The sequence below is a fragment of the Corvus brachyrhynchos genome, unplaced genomic scaffold, assembly GCF_000691975.1.
Source record: "Corvus brachyrhynchos isolate BGI_N302 unplaced genomic scaffold, ASM69197v1 scaffold490, whole genome shotgun sequence".
NCBI classification, from domain to species: domain Eukaryota; kingdom Metazoa; phylum Chordata; class Aves; order Passeriformes; family Corvidae; genus Corvus; species Corvus brachyrhynchos.
This window is the reverse complement of record NW_008235774.1, coordinates 673,990-687,837: the sequence shown is the minus strand read 5'-3', so window position 1 is coordinate 687,837 and position 13,848 is coordinate 673,990. Positions and strand designations below refer to the sequence as shown.

At 36.3% G+C, this 13,848-nt stretch overlaps 1 protein-coding gene across 1 annotated transcript in view; it reads left to right on the top strand.

The window, feature by feature from the left end:
• The window catches only part of PSMD14 (proteasome 26S subunit, non-ATPase 14), a 43,365-nt gene extending 32,434 nt beyond the window's left edge, over nt 1-10,931 (top strand). Inside the window, exons 8-12 of the mRNA XM_008644752.2 lie at nt 1,361-1,468; nt 4,609-4,683; nt 7,001-7,126; nt 8,248-8,310; nt 10,502-10,931. Of these exons, the coding sequence (XP_008642974.1) occupies nt 1,361-1,468; nt 4,609-4,683; nt 7,001-7,126; nt 8,248-8,310; nt 10,502-10,600 (471 nt within the window). The 3' untranslated portion in view covers nt 10,601-10,931. The remainder of the gene's footprint in view (nt 1-1,360; nt 1,469-4,608; nt 4,684-7,000; nt 7,127-8,247; nt 8,311-10,501) is intronic.
• Nucleotides 10,932-13,848: the final 2,917 nt, after the last annotated feature.

The following is a 13,848-nucleotide window of genomic DNA, read 5'->3' as shown; positions in this document are numbered from 1 at the left end:
TTTTTTCTGTTTACACCTGATGATTTTTTTTATTATAAATACTTGCCAATTAATTTAATTTCCACATGAAGGAACTCAATATTTATCTTGTAATCCTCAAATCTGCACATTATTTAGTTATTAACATTTGTGTAAATGGAGAGGAAAGTGCTGGAACAAGGTAGGAGACTCAGTGTCACTTTCAGTGCAGACTTTCAGTGACAGTGGTTGATTTCTTATTTGTTCAACATAAGCAAGATTCAAGTCTAATTCCTCAAAATATCAAACAAGCCACGTAAATGCATCTGTTGTTGTCCAACTCACAGTACGGAGAGGAAAAGAATAAAAATTATTATAGAAAAAAACTGTTAAAATGAGATTTAAGTTAATAACTCTTCAAACATATACAGACAAGATGCCTGCAAAGTCTGCCTGGTACTGTTTTAGTGGATGTGCAAGGCTGTGCCTGCAGTGGTCCAGTTAAAAGACTGGAACCTAAACAAGAATTCCTATCTTGCAGTTATGAACCTGTGTTGGTCAGGACACAGTAAGAGTGGGTTTGAGTGTATTGTTGTTATGTTCTTAGCTCTGTTTCAGCTCCTATAGGTTTTGGATAGGGATGGGAGTTTTATTGCATGGGACCATGAATTTCTCTTTCCAAAAATTTTCATAGAGAAATTTAGCACAGGACGGAGTATAAATCAGTGATGGGTTTACATTATTTGCAGTAAAATAGCACTGAATACTGCCTACCATGTACCTTTAAATCATAAATGACCTTGGCTTTCTTTTACTCTCTTTTTTACTCCTGAGCATGACACTGACAAGGACTTTTTAATCCATCAGACAGTTTATAGACCCTTTCGTAGTCACAAGAAGCAAAAAGCATCTGACTAGAAGGGAATACATGGGGCAAGTTCCTTGCTGGCTATAATTTTGTTGTCATTTCAAGTATTGTGGTAGTATAATTGATGTGACAGGACTGGGCTTTAGACTTGGTCCCTTAGCTTGTGCTCACTTTCAGTTTTAGTCTCTCTCTGTCATTCATTTTGATTGGATAAGATTTAGGTGACAAACATATGCATAGTTTTGAGGCTTAGAGTAACTGTACGTAAAATTCAATGTTACATGATGATATAATGCATATAAAACTTACAGTTCCATGGAAAAGGTAATAATTGGTGTCACCTTACAATACGAGGTAGTATAGTGTGCTGATCACATAGCCAGCAGGAGGTTCTTTTTTATTAATATTATAATTAAATGATTTTCTGGATAAAGGCCAAAAACAGATGAGAGTTGATTGTGCCTTGTCCACTGTTGCTTGGCTCTATTAGTTGCATTTTCTAAAAAGAATTGACTTGACATCTTGTTTTTACAGGTTGTTATTGATGCCTTCAGGCTGATCAATGCTAATATGATGGTCTTAGGACATGAACCAAGACAAACAACTTCAAATCTGGGTCACTTAAACAAGCCGTCTATTCAGGTAAACCTAGGGCTGATACTCCTGTAAATTGCAAAATTTATTCATCAATTTTTGGGAAAGGTACTTAAATCAGTAGGTTAAAAACTATTTATTGTTCTCTCTATTGCATTTTTTCACATGCATTTATAATTGATGTGATTGATCAATGAAGATGTATATGTGAAGGGTTTAAAATTGAGCCCTAAATTAGCTACCTGAGTGTGAATGCATGTATTTAATGTGTACAGCAAAGATTCAAGTATAAATTTATGGAAATGCAAACTTTTAAAAGTGACAATTGATGACATAACATGTGATGCAAAACAGGTACTGTTTTCAGTCCTGCAATTTAAAATCTGCTGCTTATCAACATCTCAGCTTTCTTCAAGATAAGTTACTCTCAAGTAAATTATGGAAAAAGTTCTCTCTTTTCTTTTTGCTCTAAATTTATAGAGGTTTTTGTTTATTATGTAATCCAGATTAAACCTTGTATTGTGTCTTAAATAATTAATCTCTGATTTTTATGTAATGCATGTAATTTGCTGAAAAAATGGTGGAGGAGAATATTCAATGGGTGAAATGGATGCCAGATTGACTTCTGCTGTAATGTTTCTTTTGAATACACATTTGTGAAACTGAAGTATTCAAAGTTTGATTTCTGAAGTTGACTTCCATTAGAAAGACAGAAGTTTTGGTCTTCATTGAAGCAAGCCTTTATTTTGAGAAATAGCTTCTGTCCTGAAACAAGTATCCTCTGGAGTGATTAATGCTTTTATCCCTGTCGTTCTTCTGCCTCAGTGTTTTTTCCTTTAAAAAACTTCTCCCCCTTGCTATGTATTCTAAAAAGCATGTGTCCTTGAAACCATGAAGACCAGTTCCTGCTTTTTGTTCCATTATTGGAACAATAGAAATAATATTTGCTATTTAAACATCCAAGAAAAAGACCATCCACTAGTCAGAGCAGAACTGAAATAAGTGCTGAACTTGTGCTCTGAGAGAGCCATCCTTTGGGAGGCACTAGACTACCATACCCCTATCTTGCAAAAGATCAGCAGTTTTTTTGTTACTAATACATTGAAACCCTTTGCTGTTGATATAAATGCTAGCAAAAAAGAGTCTTTAAAGAGTGTCTTCTTCAGGAAGCTGTGTTTTACTCTTGATTTTCGAATTGGTCAAAACTGTGAACAATAATGAGTATGAAATAAGCAGCTAATACTCTTGATTGGATGTAGGCAAGCCCATGCTTGCATGTTTCAGGGCTTTTCTAACTGGGCTGTTCTAGACCATGTGTAATGCTCTCCCTTGGAAACCCCTGCAGTATTATTCAGCTTCATTATTTTAAGATCACTGTCACTACAGCATGGCATATTTTGGCCATGGGATTTTGGGTTTCTGTTGTTAAAATGGGTAGTTTTTGTTTGTGTTGATTTTTTGCAAGCTGACAGTGAGCTGTTGCAAATGTCACTGTTAAGATAAAAATCATAGTTTTAAATAATACTCTGTTCTTAAAGCTGCAAGAGCTCTCACAGTGTTGTTTTGCTTTTATTTTAAGCCATTAATAAAATCTGACCCAGCTGAGCAAAGAAGCAAACTAAATACTGATTTCAGCTGGGCTAGAAGCAGGAATTATGAGACATTACTTAAAATCTCAGGAAGAAGAATAATAGAATAGTACACGCCTTGGCTTCATTCCCTTTTTTTCACCCCAAGACAGTGTGTGTAGTTTTTTCTTGTGTTCCCTTATCAACAGCTTTTTTACAGTTGTTTATCTTTTACATTTGCCCACTCTTTTAAAGGGTAGTTTTTGGAAGGAGAGAGGAAAGGGAGAGCATAGTAGGAGAAGGCAAACCTGTTTGTCACATTTTAAGAGCTTGAAAATCAACTTCCTAAGTATCTACACTTGAATTTATATACAAACACCAAAATCTCATATGCAATCATTTTGAGTGTGGTAAGAAAATAGCAGTGGAAATTACTTATTGCTAATAGTTTCAACTATAAATTCCTTTATTGATGATAAAACCTGTATTTTACAATTTTAATTAAAATAAGTTGCACAAGTAGTGGTTTTCTGTAAGTGCTGGTTCTCATAACTTTTCAAGTAGTTTTGTATCTTTGTATATGTGTGTGCAATAGAAATCTGTTTAAAATGTATGTATGAAACCAGTTTCAGCTTTCATACAGATAATTTTGTAATGCTGAAATATTAAATTGCACAAGATGCAAATACACACTGATTTTGTGTAGTTCTAAATATATATTTAAACATATTTAGGTGGAATGCTTGAAACAGAAGAAGTATTTATCACTAATTCAGCATACTTTATATATGATTTATCCTATCTTGTTTGTAAATGTATACTTAATGTGTAAAATTTTATTTGAAAATAGACTCTTTTAGTTGTGATGAGGATTGATCATAGAATTTTACACCCCCAAATATTAATACAATTCACCCTTAAGTCATATATGTAAAAAGAAGTATCTAACGCGTGTGAGCAAAAGAGAAAATACATGCATACAGATATCACTAAAACTAATCTCAGTTGATCAGATTGTATTTGCAGAGGGCATAATTACAGTGAAAAAGGTGGTTTGGGTTTTTTTTGTTTAAAGTTAAAAAATAAAATTAGCTTTAATACCTAAAGTTAATTTGATGCACATTGTCTAACTGAGGTTTTTACTTGCTTCAGTTACTCTCTCTTCATATTGTACCCTGGAAAATGAACTTGGGAATGTTGACAGTGGCTATAAATAAATAGATAGCAAATAATCTTTTGTTTGTAACAGAATATTTTAATAGGAGTGATAACCAAATTTGTTGAGAGAGGAAGGATTTGAGAGAAATATGTTTGTGCATATGTATCGGTCAAATGTTTGCAGGCAGTTACCATTTTTTCTTATTATAGTTGCTACTGTGTGAAAAAAAGCTGTGGTTTAGAAATAGAAAGCATAACTGTCAGTTAATGAACACAAAAAGAGAAACAGAACCAGGTATATTTACTTCATATTTCCTTATAGTCTCTGTTTTTTTCTTTGTGTTTTTTCTTTTATTTGAGTGATGTTTAAAGATGTTTGTATTGAAATTAGCTTTCTCCTTCTGATACTTCTTCGTTTCAGCAGTGGGTGATTTACTTCAGTTTCTCCCCTAAATTTTGCAGGCACTAATCCATGGACTAAACAGACATTACTATTCCATCACCATCAACTACAGGAAGAATGAACTAGAACAGAAGGTAAATGTTTCAGCTTTAATTCAGAGTAAAAGGAACTTTATACAAACTTTTTAAGATTAGTGGCAATATTCTGATTTCAGTGGCTGTTACTTTCAGTAGTTGTTTTAACTCTCCTGGAATAGGTGGCTTCTCTTCCAGAAAGCACTTGGTGGTACAGTCATGATGATGAAACTTTCCAAAACCACATTCTAATGACCATATGAATAATTTAACAACATTTTTGTCCACCTTTTGGAAGTTGTCATGCTGTTCTCTGCACTTAAGTTCGTCCAAAGTTTCAAGTTTTCAGTGATGAAGCTGAAAGATATACTAGCTGCCTTCAGTTTTCACAGGCTGGAATTCCTGAAGCTAGGAGAATTCTTAACCGTGTTTTCCAAAATGGAATGTATAACCAAGGGATGTTGGGTTTTTATTTGCTATAATCACTTTGACAGAAGGTACTTCCAGTTGGTATGATTGGAACTCCCCAAGACGTCACTGAATATCCTGCATTTACAGAAGAAATATTATGGATTTACTGACAACAAATGTTTTCTCTTACTTTTGCATCAAACTTCAAGTTGCAAGCGAAATCTTGCTTGGGAGTCTCAACCAGGAAAACAAACGGGGGAAAAAAAAAAAGCTTATTTATCATCTACAGAAGTTAATTCTTGAAAAGCCAGATTGTGTCCTCTGTGTATGTTCTCTGATATGTCTGTGCATTTTCATGGCCTTGTTAGGGTTATAAATTGATCTCAGGGTTTATGATGAAATGGTCAGAATCGTTTTTTCACAGAAGGCAGACTTTTAGAGAGGTACAAATAATAAGAAAAAACCCAGTTTCAAATAGTGGAGGAGTATGTGTGCAAATTAGGGAGTTTGAAAGAATGTGTGAAATGCATAACCCTTTGCAGGGCAGTATCAGACTTTCAAAACCTCACTGAAAAGCATAACTGGTCTAACAAAACCAGCTCTCTCAGGAAATGTCCATGAGGCTTCCAGGGGGTTATTGTTTCCATTCAAATGCAACAGTTTGGCAAATCCAGTCTTGTTCGAAGTTCCAGGTGTGTATTTTCAGCAGTGGCTTTACATAAGTAAGTTGTTACCTTTGCAAGTAGGAGAATTATCTTGACCAAGTTAGGAAAACTTTAATCTGTGAGGCAACAACTCTCTCTCACATCTTTCATAAGGCAGCTTCATACATATCTCAAACCCCCCTCATGGTGGTGGTGATCTGTTATCTCCATCTGTAGTAAGAAGAGTACATGCTTCATGTATTAGATTAGGAGCTCATCACACCAAACCATAATTTTAAAATCAAGATAGCCTAGCTAAACTGTCCATATGCAGTTTGCCTACGACTCCTTCTGTCAGTAGCTAAGATCTTGCTAACACAAATTATGACACAAACTTTCAACTCAGTTCACGTGTTCCAAAGCCAGGTTTCTTTGGAAACTGTATGTAGGATGGAACAGGTACCTGAATTCAGGTGATACCAATTACAGGGCATACCCATTCTCAAAAATGTCTAGTAAATGTTCACAAATTGAAGGCAAGCTGAAACTGTTTGCTGAAAGGGTCCTTCCTACAATCATCAAGTGTACAGGAGATCTACAAAATACGCTTTCTCTGTTCATGAAAATAAAGAAATTGCTGTTGTAGCTGTTCCTTTACTCTTTCAAGAATGACATCAAAGTATCAAGTAAAACCTTTCAAATATTTGTAATACTGCCTGCATACATCACCATCAAACCTCTGCGCATTTTATCTTATGGTTTTTATGTTTGTTTATTTTGTATGAGGCAAAGACACACAAGTCATGCTTTGGTCACTTTCAAAGTTCATTTTATCATAACTGTCAGTTGCTTGCATACAGATCAGATAATCAGTGTAGCCTATATAACTAATTTATGAATTTAACCCAAGCATTAAAATATTTTTCAACTTTGTCAGAGTTCCTCATATGGCGGCTAAAGTATTCAATTTTCTTTTAGCCCTGCTACAAGGCAACTGTGCATTCTCAACCTGCAGCAAAAATAACAAATCACAGAAAACAAATCTATATATTCCTGTCAAAGTAAATGCGACCCATGTTTCCATGCCTCATTTACATATTTAGGATTCAAGAAGTTTCGATCTTTAAAAAGTATGCAAGTCTATCATCTACTCTAGCAGAATAGTTGATGATTGTATTTCCTCTATTTAAACATTGACATTGTAAGATCAATATTTTTTTATTATATTCTTCTTGCTATAAGTTGGTTTTCTGTCAAAGAGATCTTCATAGTATTCTGAAAGTATTTTATGATGAATGCTCTAAAGAGGTTTTGTTTTGCAGATGCTGCTAAATTTGCATAAGAAGAGTTGGATGGAAGGTTTGACACTTCAGGACTACAGTGAACATTGCAAACTCAATGAAACAGTAGTGAAGGAGATGTTAGAATTAGCTAAGAATTATAACAAGGTATTCATATCCCATAATGATAGTATAACTGTAGCTGTGTTTATGAAATGAAGAAATTAGTTGCTTAATTTCAGAAGGAATTGATTATCACAAGCTTTGTTCAGAATGACTGTAGCTCGTACTAATCAACTACCTAAGGTTTTGTGGGAAGTTGCCACATTAGCTCCTCAGGCATTGCCACCAGACTTTTTGCCCTAAACTGTCGAAGTGTTTTGTAACACACTTTGCTTTGAAATGTGAGTAATCACATCTATTTTGTATTTTTACTTAGTGACGAGAATTTAAGATTTCTGTAGATCAAAATGAGCAGTTAGTTGTATTTTTCAACCCTTCAAGGACTATTTGGTCACTGTAGCAGAGTAAAGGTTATCTATCTGCATCAGTCTACTATAAGTGTTTAGAACACATTCCAGAGCCCAATTCAGTGTTCTGTTTAGATAAAAAATTTGTTATTGGTGTTGTCAGTAAGAGGAATCACAGCTACTTGTACTGTTTTAATACTGACACACTTAGAAATGTTTCTTACAAGTATTAGATCTCAACAAGCATTCTATGAGTAGTAATCATGTCAGTATTTCTTAACAAGTGTTATTCTTTCAACTCCTTAGAAGTCCTTAAAACCAAAATTCAGTATTACATTCACTAGTTAAGTTAGTGGATGAACTTTATGAAGACACCGTATTTGAAGGCAACGTAACAGTATCAAAATGTATTAAAATACATTACCTTAAACAGTACTAAAATTTATTGAGATCAAATCTCCAGTAGTTGAAACAGTATAGATAATGCTGGGTTGGATTCTGCTTTACTATTCTAACTGGTTTTAACTATCTTTAACTATTGATACTGCTCATTTAGGATTTTTGCTTAATAACATTTTGGTGAATATCTGACAATAAGACCATTCGTAAGTATTTGCCTTGATCTTTTGCACTAACACTCAGTAATTAAAACCACGTCTGCTGAAAAGCTGAAGTACCTTTCCTTTTGACTTTCTGAAATGTGTTGCTGTTTGATTTTTTTTTTTTTTTAAGGAACAGAATTGTATTTTGAGAATCTGTGGCTTGGGGAAAAAGTAAACGAAATCTGAAACACTGACCTTTTCTGTGTTTCTTTCACAGGCTGTTGAAGAAGAAGATAAGATGACACCTGAACAGCTGGCAATAAAAAATGTTGGCAAGCAGGTGAGGTGTGATGAATTAGAGTGAGGTGGAATGATATGCTTCGTTCATTCTAAATACTAATTTTTTACATGTGCATAGGTGATTTCAGTTCTGTGTGCATGATATTCTCAGTGCTTCAAATAATACATTTATTTTTGTTGGAGGTTATGGAAAGAACGGGGCCTTTGACTGTAGGTAATCGGCAGAATATCTGCAAGCCATGTCCTACGTGTGTTTTTGTTACATACTGAGGAGCAGTGTTGAGATTTAGTAGTTTTCCCTTTTCCTTCTTCATTTGTTTTAACTTCTTCTAAGAGGCATAAAGATATCCAAGTCTGTGTCAGAGAGACCCAAACTGTGGAGACACTTAAAAAATGGTAATCATGGAAACAGAGGTGGGGGGAGGTGTTTGTATATTGTCGTGGCTAAAGAGCCAGCTCACCCCTGTCCTCAGTTCATGAACACACTGTTAATGCTTAGCTCTCAGACACACATAGGCAGGTAGGCTGAGTTCCTTTGTATTGGTGTTTGAAGAAAACTGTTCAGGACCACAGCTGAAACTGAAAACACCCACTCAATTCATTCCATCCCTTTGCAATGTCAGGATATAATGTCTTTATAAAGACTCAACAAAAAACTCTTTCTACATTTGATTTCAACATAAAGGTTGAGGAAATGTGCTTTCGTGAGCAAGAGGAGAGCAAAGCCAATTTGTAAGAGCTTGTGTTCAAGAAGGGCAGTGGAAACAAGACATAGCTTTTAAAATATCTAGTGTGTCCTTAAAGAACCAGTACTTATCGTATTGCTAGTAACAGTAGAAGAATTTAAAAGATTCTGGATTGCTCTTATGTGTCAACTTCTAGCAGCAATGTCATAACACATCTGCACTATTGTTCAGTCACTCATGTATTTCTGTAGCATTCAGAACAATGGAGTTTATGCACACCTACACATACATAAATATATACATATAAAATATGTAAGAAGGGTTGTATTTTAAGGGTTATGATGTCATCTCAAACAGAACTTGAGCTTCACTAGTTGTTACGCATATGTGAAAAAAACTATTTTGATACAGTTCTTCAAAAAGAAAATAATTCTTTTCCTGATAAAATTTTTAAGTTTTCTTTAAATTAAAAAAATGGTTCAGTGAAGTAATTTTCAAGTGGGGTTTTTTATGAAACTTAGATAAAAAAAACTTTGTAAACAAGCAGCCACTCACAATAAGGATATTATGTTATTAGGTGATAATTTGTTAGGAACAGAAAGAATATTGGAGAACCGTCTGATCTTTGAAAATGAGTTATTTAAGAAGGTCAGCATACATGGATTCAGTAGCACTCTTCTATATAAATTTAGATGGGTTCATTACATTTTGACAATAATTCCATTTTTTAAAGAAGTTACAATTGCCATGCATGATTGTCTTCTGTATTTTAATTTCTTTACACACAAGAATTACTACAATGATACTGTAATAAAGTTCAGACATGTTTTTGAGGTATGCCTGATATTTTTGCAGTATTTGGAGATAAATTATTTAATATCAGTGGTGAAACTGAAGAAGTGCATGGGTATGATTTTCAACCAGAAATAATCTTACTGTTGTATGCAGATGCCCACAAATGCCTACATCAATTGAGTAATAGTGTGTGGGGATATGTATTTTCAGAAAACTGCTCAGGCTTAACATTCAATTCCTAAGAGCATTTGAACAGGGCATTGTTCATGTTTCATGTTTTTATGGGTATAGATATGCTAGTTTTCTTGCAGTCAACACAACTATTCAAAGACTGTGTTAGATGATTCTTGAATCTTTGCAGGATTGGAACACACATTTGTGCAAAGATCTGAAAACAAATTGCAATGTACCAGAAGTAAGATTAAAATATTGGCCTTAGTGAGATGTATAGTAAAATTCACATGTTGTGTGTTGTCCTTAAAACTAACTCACAGCTGCCACGGTTACTCTTGATATGCTGGATAGAAATTTACTTCCTAAACCTATCCTCAACTTAACTGTTAGTATGAATTAATAAAATTTTGTTCATGGAAATTCAGTCATTTGCTAGGTCTTCCTAGAATGGAAAATTTAGGAGCATTACTGGCCTGACTCCATTAACTCACAGACATCTTAAATAGACTTGAAGTAAATGAAATCTTTCAGAGATGTGTTTCAGTCATTCCTCTCATGGCATCCTTTGTATTTCAGGACCCTAAACGTCATTTAGAAGAGCATGTGGATGTGCTGATGACCTCAAACATTGTCCAGTGTTTAGCTGCTATGTTGGATACAGTTGTATTTAAATAACCGATTTACTGTTTGTGATGCTTTCTGTGTATATTTGTTTATTGTTTCTAATACTCACAAAACAGAGACTGTTGAGGCTCTATTTGATTAAATGGAGACATCTGACTTCATTTGCAATGTAAGTGCAGCACTATAACACCTCTCAGTCTCTAATTGTGCATTTGCTTCAGTTTCTTATGTCAGGGTCCTCACAGATTCCAAAGCATTCAAGAACACAATGTGGGGAAAAATGTATTACATTTTCAATTAATATTTGGGGGAAAAAATTAGTAGTACATATATATTTTGATTGTTGCCACATAATAAAAATACATTTACAAATCTGTCTTAAGTTCTGGACAGTCTTTTTTGAGAAAGGACAGCGGGAATTAACAAACAAGAAAAAGTGTTAGTAAACATTTGTTTCTCCCTACTGTAAAACTACTGAGATACTAATTGCTAGGAAAGCAGAAATTCTCTACTGGAATTTGGCTCCCATTGATTACCAGTTACTCTCATGGAGATTAAAACAAAAAAATCATAGTGCAGAATTCTGAGGATGTACAAAACCAAAAATGCTGAAAATTCCTCTGTCAGCTCCCGTTGAATATTATTCAAACCCTAATATCTACAGAAGACAACTGACCTTAAGAAAATTAATTCAGTTGCTGATAACTGAATCACAGAACTCTCACGAGCGGTGTCATAAATAGCAGTATTCTGAGAATAAACATTAAAGTGACAGAGGCTGTTCTAGGTTACATGAACCCACCCTCCTGTGAAAGAGAACGTACATGAGATGTCCATATATATAAATATATGGAAAGAGTCCCAACTAGAATATGACATCTAAAACCATTTCCACTAACTGGAGAGGGAAACACTTGAAAGAAGGCAGTTGGTTTGACTGCTTGATTTGAAGCAGGCAAAGCCAAATAACTGGGTTTAGGGAGTGACTGCGTTTTGGGCAGGTACTGATTGGAATTGTTCATTGCACTTCTTTTTTTCAAGTGTTGGATGTTGCTTAGGCTGATTTGATTCTTTTGTCTGGGCAGAAGTTTTCTTCTTCTTTTTAGTGTTTGTTTGGGGCTTTTTTTAATAAACAGCAACAGTAGTGGCAGGCAAATATTATAAAACTATCTCCACCTCTTTTTGAAGATAATTTTTTTTAATTGACTTCTTATTTGCATACTAAAGAAATAACCCATAAATTTGTCTTATTTTCCAGTTTATGCCCATATTTACTTACTCTTTACCATTCAGAGATTTTTCTTTTGTTTGAAATTTCTTATTTAGGCCTTTTAATTTACTATTTTAGACTAACTCTCTCTCAAAGTATATTTAGCGTGCATTTACTTCAGAGGGAAACATGCAGATTTTTGCAGCTGCCCTCCTTATGGCCTTCCCTCTGCCCCCACAGTAGGCAGTGGAATATCAGACTGGGAAAATGGAGACATACCAAACCACATTTGCCTGTGTGTAGTTAAATGGATGTTCTTTCTGGCGATTCCCACTGCAAGCCTGCGGGTGGTTGAGGAGGGCTGCATTCAGGCCTCGCCGTTGCCGGATGCGCACGCCCGGGGTGAGATGGGGCAGGAGCTTATCGCGGGACCTGCCCTGGGGCTCGTCTGCCAGGGGGGCTCTGCATCCCTGCCGCTCTCTACTCCCACACACACGTGTAACACCACGAGGGAGACAGAGTTTGGCAGGTCGTGGGTAACATGGCACTGCAGAACAGGAGAGGAGCTAGCGCAGTGCTGCAGTGTATACATGCGTGAGAGGCTGGTGTAAGCAGGGAGACAAACCAGTGAGTCTTACATATTCTAAATTAATTTTGACAAATGTACATCTTGCAGAGGGTAGCTGAAGGGAGTCTGTTGGAGACGCAGATCTCCCGTAGTATAAGCATTTGCTGTGGTACCCTGCTTTCTATTCACTCCTCAGTTTAACTTGGAGGCACAATTTTCCATTTACCAAGATGTTACATGAATAATAAAAATGCAGGGTTTTGGGGCATCCTTCCTTATTTGTGTCCAGTGCTTTAGGAGCTACACAGAGGATTTGGAAGAATGTGTGTATGCTGTAACCTGAAAAGCAGCAGCCCGTATACCATGTTGGAGGAAGAAAGAGATTTTCAAGCAGCCACCTTCTGAGCCTCCAGCCGCAATGGAGCAGACCTTCATTAGCAGCATGACCCCTTGTCACCTGTCAGCACGAAGGACGGGCATATTGTATTAGCAAACCTCACTCCATTCTATGACGATTCTGTAACACCACCTGCCATTGCATATCCCCCCTATTATACCAGTTTAGGAGTTGTGCACTGAAGATTTTTGGCATATATTAGCACTTCCGTGTGATTGGCAGTATACCACTGAATTCATTGCAGCTCTGCATCTATATGGGTGTAGCTCTGTAATTCAGGGCAGCATTTCCGAAGGTTTATCTGCATTTTGGTCCATCTCCTGCCTATATAAGTCCATTACCATTCTGTTGTTTCAGACAGGGAAAGGGAAGGGTGAGCACTGGTGAAACAAGTGTCGGAAACATTAGCTAGAACTGGTAATAATGAAACTGTTCTCTTAACATGGAAAGAAGGTGGTGTATGGAAAGTTGCATGCGCTGAACCACTCGAGTCGAACAGTGAACTGCTTGCTTTTTGCTTCATAAATTATCTTATTAGAATAATTTCCTTGCAGAGTGTGTGTATGTCGGCATCTGTGAAACACCAAATAACTGAAGTAGCTCACGATTAAGCAACAGAAAAATAAATGGCCACGGGATTTGTGAGCATTGAAATACACATTCTGACAAGTCATCCTGGTTCTAGTCTTCTCTGGATTTGAGTTTGCAAAGTTTCAGTCTGGCTTCATGCAATTACACGGTGGTTCGGTTTTATTATGCAGTGGTTCAGGCTGCATTATCTGTCAGTGGAATTTGAAGCCGGCTGCTGATGTCACCTGGGAAGAGATGTGGTCTGTAAAATACCTGAAGTCCAAACCACTAAGGGGACAACAAACACTAAGAAAAATGGAACAGGAGAGCTCCTCTCCGGGCAAAAAAAACCCAGACCCACAAAAACCGAAAAACAAACCCCGTGCTTTTAAATTCTCGGGCTTCCCTAGGAAGAGAAATTGAGACTGGTGCTTGGCAAAGGCGGGGTGGCGAGCGGGCCCCTTGAACTCTTCAGGCGCATCTTCGCGCCTTGGAGGGTCCCGCTTTCAATAGCCCGAGGCTCTGGCGGGGCCACCGCGGGGCACCCCCCGCGG